The following is a 13,892-nucleotide window of genomic DNA, read 5'->3' on the forward strand; positions in this document are numbered from 1 at the left end:
GCAGAGGACCAGAAAGGACCGTTCGACCTCCAACTTGACCCCGCCCTTATAAATCAAAATCAAATATTACATCACGTTATTCACAGCCTACCACAGAGATGAGAAGCGTTTCCCCCCCGCTTTTTTATGGCAACTCAAAGGAGTCATGCCTCTCTCGATACCTCCTGCTGTACCAGTACCTCCTGTATACCTGCCTCTCAAATGTAATTTTACTGCTGCTTTTTAATTATTTGCTATTTGTATTTTTTTCCATTATCAATTTTTTTTACATAAGATGTCATTTTCTTAAAACCGCATTTTTGGTTAAGGGCTTGGAAGTAAGCATTTCACTGTAAGGTCTACACCTGTTGTATTCGGCGCATAAAATAGGATTTGATTTGATTTAACCGCCCCAGCAGCTTAACATAGCCCCATACACACACCAAGGCGCATTCTGTCTATTGTGATGACACAACGCAGCTGAGATATATGTTTTTTGCGCCAACCTGTCACTCAGTCATTGTAACTTTTTTGCTATTTTATATAGTGACATAAAGCTAAAACTGAGGGGGCTAAAGTTTGAACTGAGGGGACTAAGCCCCCTTCAGTGCCCTCGTGGAGCCAGGTACACTTGTGGATAACCTAGTTTTGCTGATTTTTCACAAAATCCCTAGGTTTGCATATTGGAAATGTATTTTAAGAGAATAAAAGAAAAAGTGTATTAGACAAACATAGAGAAGCAAGACATGTATATAAATATAAACTGGTTTATTCAGATAATCTTACAACATAAAGTGTGATAGAGTGATCATTATAATACAGCCTGTGTGTTGAAGGAGAACTAATTCATGTTTTCTCTTAAGAGGCTACCTGCCCCTAAGCACACATGCACACTCAAGATCATGTTCAAGCATGCACATACACAGGCAGGTATGGCACATGCACGCTCACACACACACATAATATTAAGTTGCATTACACTGTAGAGAACTATTACAAGGTAAAACATACAACTATATCAAAATACAGTAGTCTCAATTCTATCAATACAGAGTAAGAAATGTTCGGCAAAATATTCAGAATATCAACCTCTATAAAGCAAATATTCTCTTTGAAAATGTACAGTACATCTTAAAAATTCTCGAACCTGTCTAGTATGAAACACTTTATCTCTCCCCTCTTCCCTCCCTCTCCCTCCCTTCCTCCACCGTTCCTGCCTCTCTTATTTTCCTGGCCTCCTTCTCTACCTCCTCTGCTTTCCTCTTCTCCTCTCTCTCCGTCTCCATCAACCAGGGCCCACCCAGGTAGCTGAGGATCTCGTCAGGGCCTCCTCGAAGCCTGGGCTGTGGGTTGAGCAGCTCCCTGAAAAGAGACATCACCAGTGGGCTGAAGCCTTCAAACTGTGGGGCCATAGGGTTTGACTTCTGATTGTTCTCCAGGCTCAGGATATTGTCCTTTTCACTTTCACTTTCGCACCAAATTACTTCCTTTTCCCCTCTCAGTCCCTCGCTCCTTTCCTCCCTCTCCGCCTCGCGGTCGTACCACTCCTTGTACCTCCGGTAGGCGGGGTCGTCGTGGGTTGTCTCTTCCCAGGGAAAGCATCCCGTCAGCAGGCAGTAGACCAGCACGCCCAGGGCCCAGCTGTCTATAGTGGTCTCCACTGTGATCCAAATGTTCTCCTCCTCCTCTCCATCCTCCTGTCTCTGCTCTCTCACTTTCTCGGACTCTTTGGCCTGCTCCACCTCAGGCGTGCAGAAGGGCGAGTCGTACCAGACGGCGCGGACGGTGCAGCCAGTGGGGCGGGCCAGGCCGAAGTCACCCAGTTTGACCCAGCGACAGGCGCGGTCACACAGGAAGATGTTCTCTGGTTTGATGTCCCGGTGGACGAAGCCCATGGAGTGGAGGTATGAGACGGCACCACTCAGCTGAGACATCACTCTCTGGACACACTCTTCATCTACACCCACCTGGAGACAGAGAGAGAGATAGAGGGAGAAAGAGAAACAACATTATACTGTATATCATTGTTTCATAGGTCACACAAAAAGCTTTATGTGGGTCACGATGCAAAAATGTTTGGGAACCACTGCTCTATCACGTTGTCCTCGTCCCACCCATAGATGCTAAAAGGATTTGGGAGAGCAAACACCTTGTAATTTTTCACATTTACAAGTTAGACATTTAGCAGATACTCTTCTCCAGCGCGACTTACAATTAGTGCATTCATCTGAAGATATCTAGGTCAGGCAACAACACATCACAATTGTATCAAGGAAATTATCCCTCAACAAGGCACTTACCAGCAAAGTCAGTGCTAGGGTGAAAAGAGGTGGGGGGAGGGGGAACCGTGAGAGTTATTTAAGATACTCTTCAAAGAGGTAGGGTTTCAGACGTTTTCGAAAAATGGGCATGACTATAGGGGAAAAGTTGTTCCACCATTGGGATGCCAGGACACAGAAGAGCTTTGACTGGGCTGAGCAGGACCTGCCCTCCTGTAGGGGTGGGCGGCCCAAGAGACCAGAGGTGGCAGAACGGAGTGCTCGGTTTGGGATGTAGGGTTTGAACATAGCCTGAAGGTAAGGCGGTACAGTTCCCCTTGCTGCTCTGTAGGCAAGCACCAGGGTCTTGAAGATGATGCAAGCTTATCATCCACTGTAGGTTACTGGCATAGACCGACACAAACAAAGAGTCACTAGGGACGAGGTGGAGGCCACTGGAGAGATTCCATTGGAGTCTTTAATATGTACTCACTGACAGAGGAAGAGGGCAACTGGGACCAGGGCAATATGGAACAGTAGAGGTGGTGGCAGACAGAGGTCAGACCTCGGAGGAATTGCAATACTGGGTCTGTGTTGTGCACTTAGCTTTAGTGCTTTGACATTGAAATGAATCACCTCTCATGTATGACTGACTCAGAGACTGTAAACAGATGTATGACTAACTCAGAGACTGTAAACAGATGTATGACTGACTCAGAGACTGTAAACAGATGTATGACTGACTCAGAGACTGTAAACATATGTATGACTGACTCAGAGACTGTAAACAGATGTATGACTGACTCAGAGACTGTAAACAGATGTATGACTGACTCATAGACTGTAAACAGATGTATGACTGACTCAGAGACTGTAAACAGATGTATGACTGACTCAGAGACTGTAAACAGATGTATGACTCTAACTGACCTCTGACACGATGACACTGTAGAGGTCTCCATAGAGACCAGCCTGCTGGGCGAAGACATAGTAGCAGGGGGTGGAGAAGAAGATACCCAGGGCCCGGGTGAGAGAGGGATGAGTGCAATAAGAAAGGGAGAGGTTGTATTCACGCAGGAAAGAGAAGAGGGATGTGGACTGGCGGGGGAAGAACTTCAGAGCCATGGGAGTGCCTGATGGAGAGGAGGAGAGGCCCCAGCAATTATTTAGACATTCAAATCAAATGCTGCACCAAAACATCAATAGATCAATTATAGAGTAAATCATGTTGTCATCACTGTGACAACATTGATAACATAAAAACATCCTGGCAGATTCCATATAGCCCCGGGGATGTCTATATTACATTACTTCCCTATTCCCTGGGGTTTAGATAGAGGAAATCCAATGACTGTTTATGAATGGACAAAGCCATCGATCACGTGACAAAGTTTTTTATTTACACAAAGATTCACCACGAAGATTGACAATTTTCCATTCACTATCATGGGGATCCCATTTTTTGCTAACAATGCCTGCAGTAACGTGGTCGGCCTTGAACTTCTATGGTTTACTGATAAAACTGATAAACTGATAAACTGTAACTGATAAAAAAAACGAAGAAATTACATTGCCTGCAAAAATATTGTAATCAGATTACAGATATTTTGAAAAACTAGATGATTACTTCTTGGATTACTTTTCAATTCAGAAAGGATGCTTGCGAAAAAATACATTATGACACCTTTCTGTTTTGTCAATGACATTGAATTCAGCATTTAAAAAGGGCGTAACTTTAAATTTGTTCCACCTAAGTGAGTCTGACCACAAGTCAGAGACTAGAGGTCGACCGATTAATTGGAATGGCCGATTAATTAGGGCCGATTTCAAGTTTTCATAACAATCGGAAATCGGTATTTTTGGATGCCGATTTGGCCGATTTTTTTTATTTTTTTATTATTATAATAATTTTTTTAGACCTTTATTTAACAAGGCAAGACAGTTAAGAACACATTCTTATTTTCAATGACGGCCTAGGAACGGTGGGTTAACTGCCTTGTTCAGGGGCAGAACGACAGATTTTTACCTTGTCAGCTCAGGGATTCAGTCTTGCAACCTTATGGTTAACTAGTCCAACGCTCTAACCACCTGCTTTACATTGCACTCCACGAGGTTACGCGAATGCAGTAAGAAGCTAAGGTAAGTTGCTAGCTAGCATTAAACTTATCTTATAAAAAACAATCAATCAATCATAATCACTAGTTGATGATATTACTAGATTATCTAGCCTGTCCTGCGTTGCATATAATCGCTTAGGTACACGTTGCTCAAACCATAAACATCAATGCCTTTCTTAAAATCAATACACAAGTATATATTTTTAAACCTGCATATTTAGCTAAAAGAAATCCAGGTTAGGAAGCAATATTAACCAGGTGAAATTGTGTCATTTTGCGTTCATTGCACGCAGAGTCAGTGTATATGCAGACAGTTTGGGTCGCCTGGCTCGTTGCGAACTAATTTGCCTGAATTTTACGTAATTATGACATAACATTGAAGATTGTAACAGGAATAACGTTTTGTTTTCGAGATGATAGTTTCTGGATTCTACCATATTAATGACCTAAGGCTCGTATTTCTGTGTGTTATTATGTTATAATTAAGTCTATGATTTGATAGAGCAGTCTGACTGAGCGATGGTAGGCAGCAGCAGGCTCGTAAGCGTTCATTCAGAATAGCACTTTCGTGCGTTTTGCCAGCAGCTCTTCGCAATGCTTCAAGCATTGCGCTGTTTATGACTTCAAGCCTGTCAACTCCCGAGATTAGGCTGGTGTAACCGATGTGAAATGGCTAGCTAGTTAGCCGGGTGCGCGCTAATAGCGTTTCAAACGTCACTCGCTCTGAGACTTGGAGTAGTTGTTCCCCATCCTCTACATGGGTAACGCTGCTTCGAGGGTGGCTGTTGTCGATGTGTTCCTGGTTCAAGCCCAGGTAGGAGCGAGGAGAGGGACGGAAGCTATACTGTTACACTGGCAAGACTAAAGTGCCTATAAGAACATCCAATAGTCAAAGGTATATGAAATACAAATCGTATAGAGAGAAATAGTCCTATAATTCCTATAATATCTACAACCTAAAACATCTTACCTGGGAATATTGAAGACATGTTAAAAGGAACCACCAGCTTTCATATGTTCACATGTTCTGAGCAAGGAACTTAAACGTTAGCTTTTTTACATGGCACATATTGCACTTTTACTTTCTTCTCCAACACTTTGTTTTTGCATTATTTAAACCAAATTGAACATGTTTCATTATTTATTTGAGGCTAAATAGATTTTATTGATGTATTATATTAAGTTAAAATAAGTGTTCATTCAGTATTGTTGTAATTGTCATTATTACAAATAAATAAATAAAATCGGCCGATTAATCGGTATCGGGTGTTTTTGGCCCTCCAATAATCGGTATCGGTATCGGCGGTGAAAAATCACAATCGGTCGACCTCTATCAGAGACCTCTATGATGACACATCAAATACATTTGATGGATAGTTTTTGTCTTCTTTTAGTGCCTCTTTAGGGGAAAATAATCAGATTACTGACTTTGGGTAATCCAAAAGTTACTAATTACAATTTTGGACAGATAACTAGTAACTGTTACGTATAACATTTAGAAAGTAACCTATCCAACCCTGCGTGGCTTCAATGAGAAGGGGCAGTCATTCTCCCCTGAGGAAACCCCACGGCAACTCTATCCCCAAGAATGTAGTAAAGCACTTCATAGCAGCAACACTCATGCTAACGGTTAAGTTGACACTATTTAAAGACACCTCTACCCTCACGTTGGACAAATAACCACTCACTGTTCACGTGTTTTATCCTCTGAACTGTAACCCCAGGCCCCTTCAGAGCCATATTTCACTAGAACCAGAAATCACATTTCATTAGTCACATGCGCCGAGTACAACAGGTGTAGTAGACCTTACAGTGTAATGCTTACTTATGAGCCCCTAACCATAATGCAGTTAAAAAAAATATGATAAGAATAAGAGATAAAAGTAACAAGTAATTAAAGAGCAGCAGTAAAAAATAACAATATATACAGGGGGGTGCCGGTACAGAGTCAATGTGCGGGGGCACCGGTTAGTTGAGGTAGTATGTAAATGAAGGGGGGGGCAATGCAAATAGTCTGGGTAGCCATTTGATTAGATGTTCAGCAGTCTTATGGCTTGGGATAGAAGCTGTTTAGAAGCCTCTTGGACCTAGACTTGGTGCTCCTGTACTGCTTGCCATGCGGTAGCAGAGAGAACAGTTTATGACTAGGGTGGCTGGAGTCTTTGACAATTTTTTGCGTTTATAACAAGCATTTATAGGTGTATAGTGGTCACTAACAAGTTTCAAGTTTTATTAGCCGTATGTACGGGATACACATGGTATATACCATCCAGCTAAATGCTTACTGGCAGGTTCATTCTTGACAATTCAACAACAATAAGAAATTATAAAAGAAAAGAATACGAACATAAAGTAAGTGGCTCAGTAGAACAGAATAAATGTTTTAGCATAAGTATAATACAGGAAGGCATCATTTATAACGCCTGCACACCCTGTAACTCTCCAGGACCATGGTCAGGGACCACCACAGTGACCTCTGGTGCTTTACTGACCTCTCTTCTTGTGGACGGCCAGCATGACCTTGCCGTAGGATCCCTCTCCCAGCAGCTTGACCATCTGGAAGTGGTCGGAGGTCTCCAGAGTGGACATGGACTGGGCTGAGAGGAAACATAACTCGTCCAGTTCCTGAGCTGCAGCCTGACAGAGAAAACAAGGAAACATGGTCAAATAGGGAGAACATTTTTCTAAGGAGTTGATGTTTCATTTCCAATGTCTTGTTACACTAGCAGGAATTGACTAGGCTTGTAGGCTACCGCGCTGCATGGTGAATAACCAACCTACACTGAAAATGGTCAACGAGGAGTGGGAATAAATACTAAGCACTTTATGACAAATGCAATATAAATACATTTTAATTTATCAATTGAATGATTGATTGATCAACTTGCTGATACATGTATGCTTGGGTGGATATGGTTTAGTGTCACTATAAGATGTACTGTTACAGGATGTCCAGCGACCTCGGGGATTACCATAAAATGTACTGTTACAGGATGTCCAGCAACCTCGGGGATTACCATAAAATGTACTGTTACAGGATGTCAGGCGACCTCAGGGATTACCATAAAATGTACTGTTACAGGATGTCAGGCGACCTCAGGGATTACCATAAAATGTACTGTTACAGGATGTCCAGCGACCTCGGGGATTACCATAAAATGTACTGTTACAGGATGTCAGGCGACCTCAGGGATTACCATAAAATGTACTGTTACAGGATGTCCAGCGACCTCGGGGATTACCATAAAATGTACTGTTACAGGATGTCAGGCGACCTCAGGGATTACCATAAAATGTACTGTTACAGGATGTCCAGCGACCTCGGGGATTACCATAAAATGTACTGTTACAGGATGTCCAGCGACCTCGGGGATTACCATAAAATATACTGTTACAGGATGTCCAGCGACCTCAGGGATTACCATAAAATGTACTGTTACAGGATGTCCAGCGACTTCGGGGATTACCATAAAATGTACTGTTACAGGATGTCCAGCGACCTCAGGGATTACCATAAAATGTGAGAAAATGATGAGATGAGAGATTGGATGAATATGCAGTATGACATTGGAGCAACCAGAGCATGCTGTATGTACATACCTACTGTCCCCTCAGTCCCCTGTGTCTATCATATCATCAGTATGACCCCTATATACATCTGCTGACCTCGTTAAAATAGGATCCCACCCTGCCTATAGTAACACCCCAGCAAATGAGTGAGGGATGAAGAGACTGTTTGCGTAACACAATGGATGAAGCTATAATAACACCATGATATATTTATATGTTCGACCTTGCACATATATTTGTTGCATAATAGAGCATCAAAATGTCAAATAGGGGGTGCTTACAAGTGTGAAATGGAAATGTGTTATTTGCATATCCCACTCCCCCCAGAGAGTGGGATTACGGCCAGGCATCAGCCGTTATTGACGGTGACCCTGGAGTAATGTTTTCGACAGATTTTCCACCTAGTCGGATCGGGGATTCGAACTAGCAACCTTTCGTTTACCGCCCACAGCTCTAACTTCTGTAATTACTTGAGTTGGGAGTAACATACTTTTGGATGTTACTGACAAAAGACTTGATTTAATAAGCATTCGCAAAGGTCAGGAGTTTGCACCTGTTACATTACAGAGTGAAATAAAGACAAGTCTTAGGAACAAATGTAAAAAACAGCAGTTACATGTTTTAACTTTCAGCTGCAGAATCTTCCATCTGATGAAACGCTCAGTTAATCTATCGGTGAGTTGGCTTTGAGTAAATGGACTTTTATTTTAATGGACTATCTGAACTATCTGTGTCTTGTCACACAACAACGCCAAACATTTGATATGAAGCCAAGAATACGTCAGCAGGGTCCAACCAGTCTGAATATGCTGCTGCTGGGCACACTGGATAAAATATAAAATACATTTCTAACATAAATGACAAACTCTATTTCTTGATTTGCGCTGTTGGTTAAGGGCTTGTAAGTAAGCATTTCATGTTAAGGTCTGTATTGGTACCCCCCCTGTATATAGTCTCGCTATTGTTATTTTACTGCTGCTCTTTAATTACTTGTTACTTTTATTTCTTATTCTTATCCATATTTTTTTTTAAACTGCATTGTGGTTAGGGGCTCGTAAGTAAGCATTTCACTGTAAGGTCTACACCTGTTGTATTTGACGCATGTGACAAATAACATTTGATTTGATAGGCTACATTGGGTCAAAGGTCATTATTTCCCTCAACCCAATTTCATATGAAAGCACTGGAAATATTAACTCCTTTGGATCACAATCAGGAATGGGATCATTTCCATGTCAATTCAGAGAATGAATTGAACGTTGACCAAATTATCTTCAATGAGGACTTTTCAATTGATTGATTGAATTCACTCTTAATTGAAATGAAATTGACCCCCGGCTAGTACTGATCACAATGTCCAATGACGTTTCCCAATTGACACCAATTGCGTAACTTGTTGCTGCAGCAGGTGGAAGACAGTTGCCCCAGGCTCACCCACCTGACATTCACCGTGTCCTTGTATCCTGAGGTGATTATGAATTAATCCCTTATTGGTCAACGAATCCCCCTGTCGATAAGAGCTAGCTGTAATTGAAATACTGGCCTCTATGACAGTATTATGAGCTGTCAGAAGACTAGCGCTATTAACAGATTTAAAGACGAGTAAAACCAGTAAAGATATAAACACTGGAAGCTGAAAAGCCTCTCTACTATGTGCTCCTTTCTGGACCAGTGTCCGTGGCAACCACTGACAGCCCCAACTGAACACCCCCATATGAAGACATGTCTATATTATAATGTTACTTCACTATGCAGATACTAGTGTCAGAGTGATGTTACTGTATTTACAGACCCATAAACATAATGCCGTTGTCCATAGAATGTGACCCCCGAAACAAACTAAATCCAATGCAACATCTGACAGCAGGCTAAATCAAATCAAAAGCAAATCAAAGTTTATTGGTAGCGTAAAGCGTTCAGCAGATGCTATAGTGGGTGCAGTGAAAGTCTTACTAGCTGCTAACGATGCAGTAAAAATGTCAGACAATACACAAATCATGAATCTACTTGTAAAAACACTGGTTCTATATTTATATGACTATAGTGCAATGTCATCCTCCTGTCGATGTAGTGGGGCGAGGAAGACATTGGCTGTATAAATAAAATCACATAGTTGTCTTTGTGTCTTTATGACTATTTTGCGGTGGAATTTCTTTGCAGTTGGTATAGTGGAAATTAAAATATATGACACACGCCACTTTTCATACAATTTGCATAAGGACAACAGTAGCTGAATTTTAAAGAAACGTCCACTTACTGTCATTGTGGAGTTTTCTCAAATGGAAACGTCTGTCTCTGTTCAGCTTATCTGGGTCCTCGTCAGCATCTGAATAGACTTCAACACCCTCCTGACCCTCTGTAGGTCTGCTGTTGGTCTGCTGCTGTTCTGTTCCTAACTATTGTCTTTCACTGGTGATCTACTCTTCAGGAGATCTGTTTCGCAGCACAAGTGGCTGTTATTGTTACTTTGTCTCTGCAGGTCCATGCGCTGGTAGTTTTATAGCAGACACTGAGGTATATCTACCTTCCTATCCCTCAGGACCTTGGTACTTACCGTGTCTCTCCCTGAGAGACCACCACTTCACTCACTCTCTCTCCTCCCCTCTCTCTATCCCCCTCCTCCCGCTCTACTGCTCTCCCCCTCCCTCCCTCTCTCTCTGTCCCTAACACACACTCTCTCACTCAATCTGCATGTACCATAGTTGTAAGGTATTCCAACCCTCTCCCTCTCCCCACGTGTCCCACTCAATGTCAGTGTTAATGTTCAAATGTGCCCAATCTGTCAGTCTGCCTGTCTACATTAACCCTGTAACCCATTCATTGTGTTCCCTCTCTCTCTCTCTCTCTTGCTCTCTCTCCCCTCCCTCTCTCTCTCTTACTCCCTCCCTGTCCCTCTCCTCCCATACACAACCACCCCTCCCCATCATCTGTCACTCTCTCTGTCTCTCTCACTCTTCTCCCTCTCTCACTCTTCTCCCTCTCTCACTCTCTTACTCCCTCCCCGTCTCTCTCCTCCCATACACAACCACCCCTCCCCATACTCGGTTCTCCTCTCTGTCTTTCTCGCCCTCTCGCTCAGTCTTACTCCGTGAATTCCTTCCACAGTGTTTGGATTCCGTATCTAATCAACAGACGTGGTGGATTAGGATAGTCTGAATTAGCTAACAAGCTGTTTCCACCATCACTGCATCTGATGGAGTTTAGCTTCTAATGACTTCTCCTGCCAATCTGCATGTTGTATTAAATCCCTATTACTCAACATATCTCTGCTCTCTGCTCTCTGGTCTCTCCCTCACTCTCTCACTCCTTCTCCCTCTCTCTCCCTCTCTCTCACACATACACTCTCGTCTCTCCCTCTCCTTCTCTATCTCACACACACACACTCTCGTCTCTCCCTCTCTCTCCTTTATCTCACACACATGCACTCTCTCTCCTTCTCTATCTAACACACATACACTCTCTCTCTCCTTCTCTCTCTCACACACAAACACTCTCGTCTCTCCCTCACTCTCTCTTTCCTTCTCTCTCACACACATACACTGTCTCGTCTCTCCCTCACTCTCTCTCCTTTATCCCTCTCTCTCTCTCCTTCTCTCTCACACACATACACTCTCGTCTCTCCCTCCCTCACTCTCACTCTCTCCTTCTCTATGTCACACACAAACACTCTCTCTCTTTCTGCCTCCTGCTCTCTCAAGCAGTGAAGTGAAATCAAGTGTTGTGCATCAAAATAAATTTTTAAAACCCATGTCCTCTGAACTCTTAGTCAGCTACAAAGTTTAGAAAAGCCTAATGCATTAGTCATCTATTTTTCATCATACAAAACATATTTTTGGTAAGCCCTCAAAGCTACATTTCTGTCTTTCCCCTTTCACCCTACCTCTCCCCTCCACCTTTCTCCCTCTTTACCTCCCTCCCTCCCTCTAGCCCAAACTGTGTTATGTCCCATCATCTGTGAGTGACAAAGCTAACAGCTGAAACTTTACCTTACCAAACAGCTTAATACCACAGTGCCGTCAACATGCCAACTCCTTTTCCCTGCTTAGTGCCAATGAACTGGGACCTCTTCTACATCTCTCTCCCCCGACACCCTCCTTCTCTTTCTGTCTACTCAGATTTCCCATGATACTACATACTACTGTACTATTATTGCCAAGGGCTCTCTCTCTCTGTGTGCTGTGTAACTAAAACACAGGCTGTTATAGCAACCACCCATATACACTCAGGTTACTACAGCTGCTGGGTGGCCTGACGGGCGCGGGGGGGGGGGGGGGGGGGGGGGGCGTCCGCTCTGTGGGCTCCCCATGCCCCTGTTGTGACAACCTGCCACCACTCCACCAGGAACATGTCTCATCACTACCTATGAATGGACACTCAGCCTACTCTGCTTTAAATTCATTTAATTTCACACACACACACCGCATATACTGTACATACACACGCGTATACACTTGCACGCACACACGCTCATACACACACCAGCATGCAGAAACGTACGCTAGCATACACACACTCTCTCCTTCCATTCACAAAACTTGTTGACAGAGGCAGACAAACGACATAGTGTACCTTTCTGCTCCTAAATGACTTCTAAAGTACAGATAGCCTTTTTCAGTTTTTTCTGATTGCTAAGGCACTCTTTGAAACTATAGGCTATTTTTGCTAAACTCTACACACTAAACACAAAACCTTACACCAAACCAGCAAAACATTATACAACTTTTGCAAAAGCAAACAATTCTTGCAAAAAATAAAATCTTCAAACGCTTTTTAAAAAATTGTGTTTTTGCGTAAATTCAGTACACTCTAACAGTATTCGTCATCTGAAGAAGATGAATCATTGGACCAAAATGCAGCATGGTAAGTGTTCGTGCTTATTTTAATAACTGAACACTAAAACAAAAAATAACAAAGAAAATACTGAAACAGTTCCATAAGGTGCAAACACTAAACAGAAATTAACTACCCACAAAAACCCTGTGGGAAAAGGCTACCTAAGTATGGTTCCCAATCAGAGACAACGATAGACAGCTGTCCCTGATTGAGAACCGTACCCTGCCAAAACAAAGAAATACACAAAACATAGAAAAGGGCACATAGAATGCCCACCCTAGTCACACCCTGGCCTAACCAAAATAGAGAACAAAACCCTCTCTATGGCCAGGGCGTGACATACACACAAACCATCATTTGAATAAGCAGACGAAGAACCAACTAGGCACTGATAGTATGAATGAAAAACACTTGTGGCTTTTGCTTTTTCTGTGTGCAGGGCATAGCAGTTTGCAATAAAGTTGTGTCATAGATGTAGTAAACACACATACACACAGGTATCCACATTTGTAAAGTATGGATGTGTATTGCGAACATAACACACTATCAATACAAAGAGGAAAATTATTTTCATTTTTTTTCTCAAAATGTTCTAACACTCCTGAAACTACAAAAGCACAGTAGAAGAAAACAAAAACATTTGTTCTAGAAAAAAAAGAACAGAACAAAATGAAGCTACATCCCACCTTCTTTGTGGGTCTTGCCATAAAACTTCATCCACGTCACATGCGATGTTGTCTTGAGTTAGGCAGCATGGAAAGTATCGCCTGGAGGGCCGTATCCAGGCTTGGCATGACCCCTGATCCATGTCTCCACAAGCCTCCTCCATTGCCTGTAGAAGGGGTACACGTTGGTGGGGCTGGCAATCATACACCTTCCAACGCCATGCAGAGAAGAATTCTTCAATAGGATTCAAGAACAGAAAGTAGGGGGGAGATTGAGTGCGATGAAAAGTGCGTGACCTGTGAACCAATTGCGGATCACAGCATCCCGGTGGAAACTAACATTGTCCCAGATGATAACGTACCTGGGCTGCTCTGGCCCCTGGTCATTAGGGATTAGTCTGTTGTGGAGTGTGTCCAGAAATGTGATAATGTGTGCAGTGTTGTATGGGCCTAGGATTGCATGATGGTGA

The 13,892-nt window shown here is 42.8% G+C and overlaps 1 protein-coding gene across 1 annotated transcript; it reads right to left on the reverse strand.

Annotated features, from left to right (window-relative positions):
* Positions 1-732: 732 nt before the first annotated feature.
* On the reverse strand, positions 733-10,783 carry LOC106576877 (serine/threonine-protein kinase SBK2). Its single transcript, XM_014154383.3, has 4 exons — positions 10,182-10,783; positions 6,847-6,991; positions 3,168-3,370; positions 733-1,946 (listed from the first exon to the last, which is right to left on the reverse strand). The coding sequence occupies exons 1-4, from the start codon at positions 10,185-10,187 to the stop codon at positions 1,146-1,148; spliced, it is 1,155 nt and encodes a 384-aa protein (XP_014009858.3). The 5' UTR covers positions 10,188-10,783; the 3' UTR covers positions 733-1,145.
* Positions 10,784-13,892: the final 3,109 nt, after the last annotated feature.

This window comes from Salmo salar, chromosome 05 (assembly GCF_965601325.2).
Source record: "Salmo salar chromosome 05, fSalSal1, whole genome shotgun sequence".
Classification (NCBI taxonomy): Eukaryota; Metazoa; Chordata; class Actinopteri; order Salmoniformes; family Salmonidae; genus Salmo; species Salmo salar.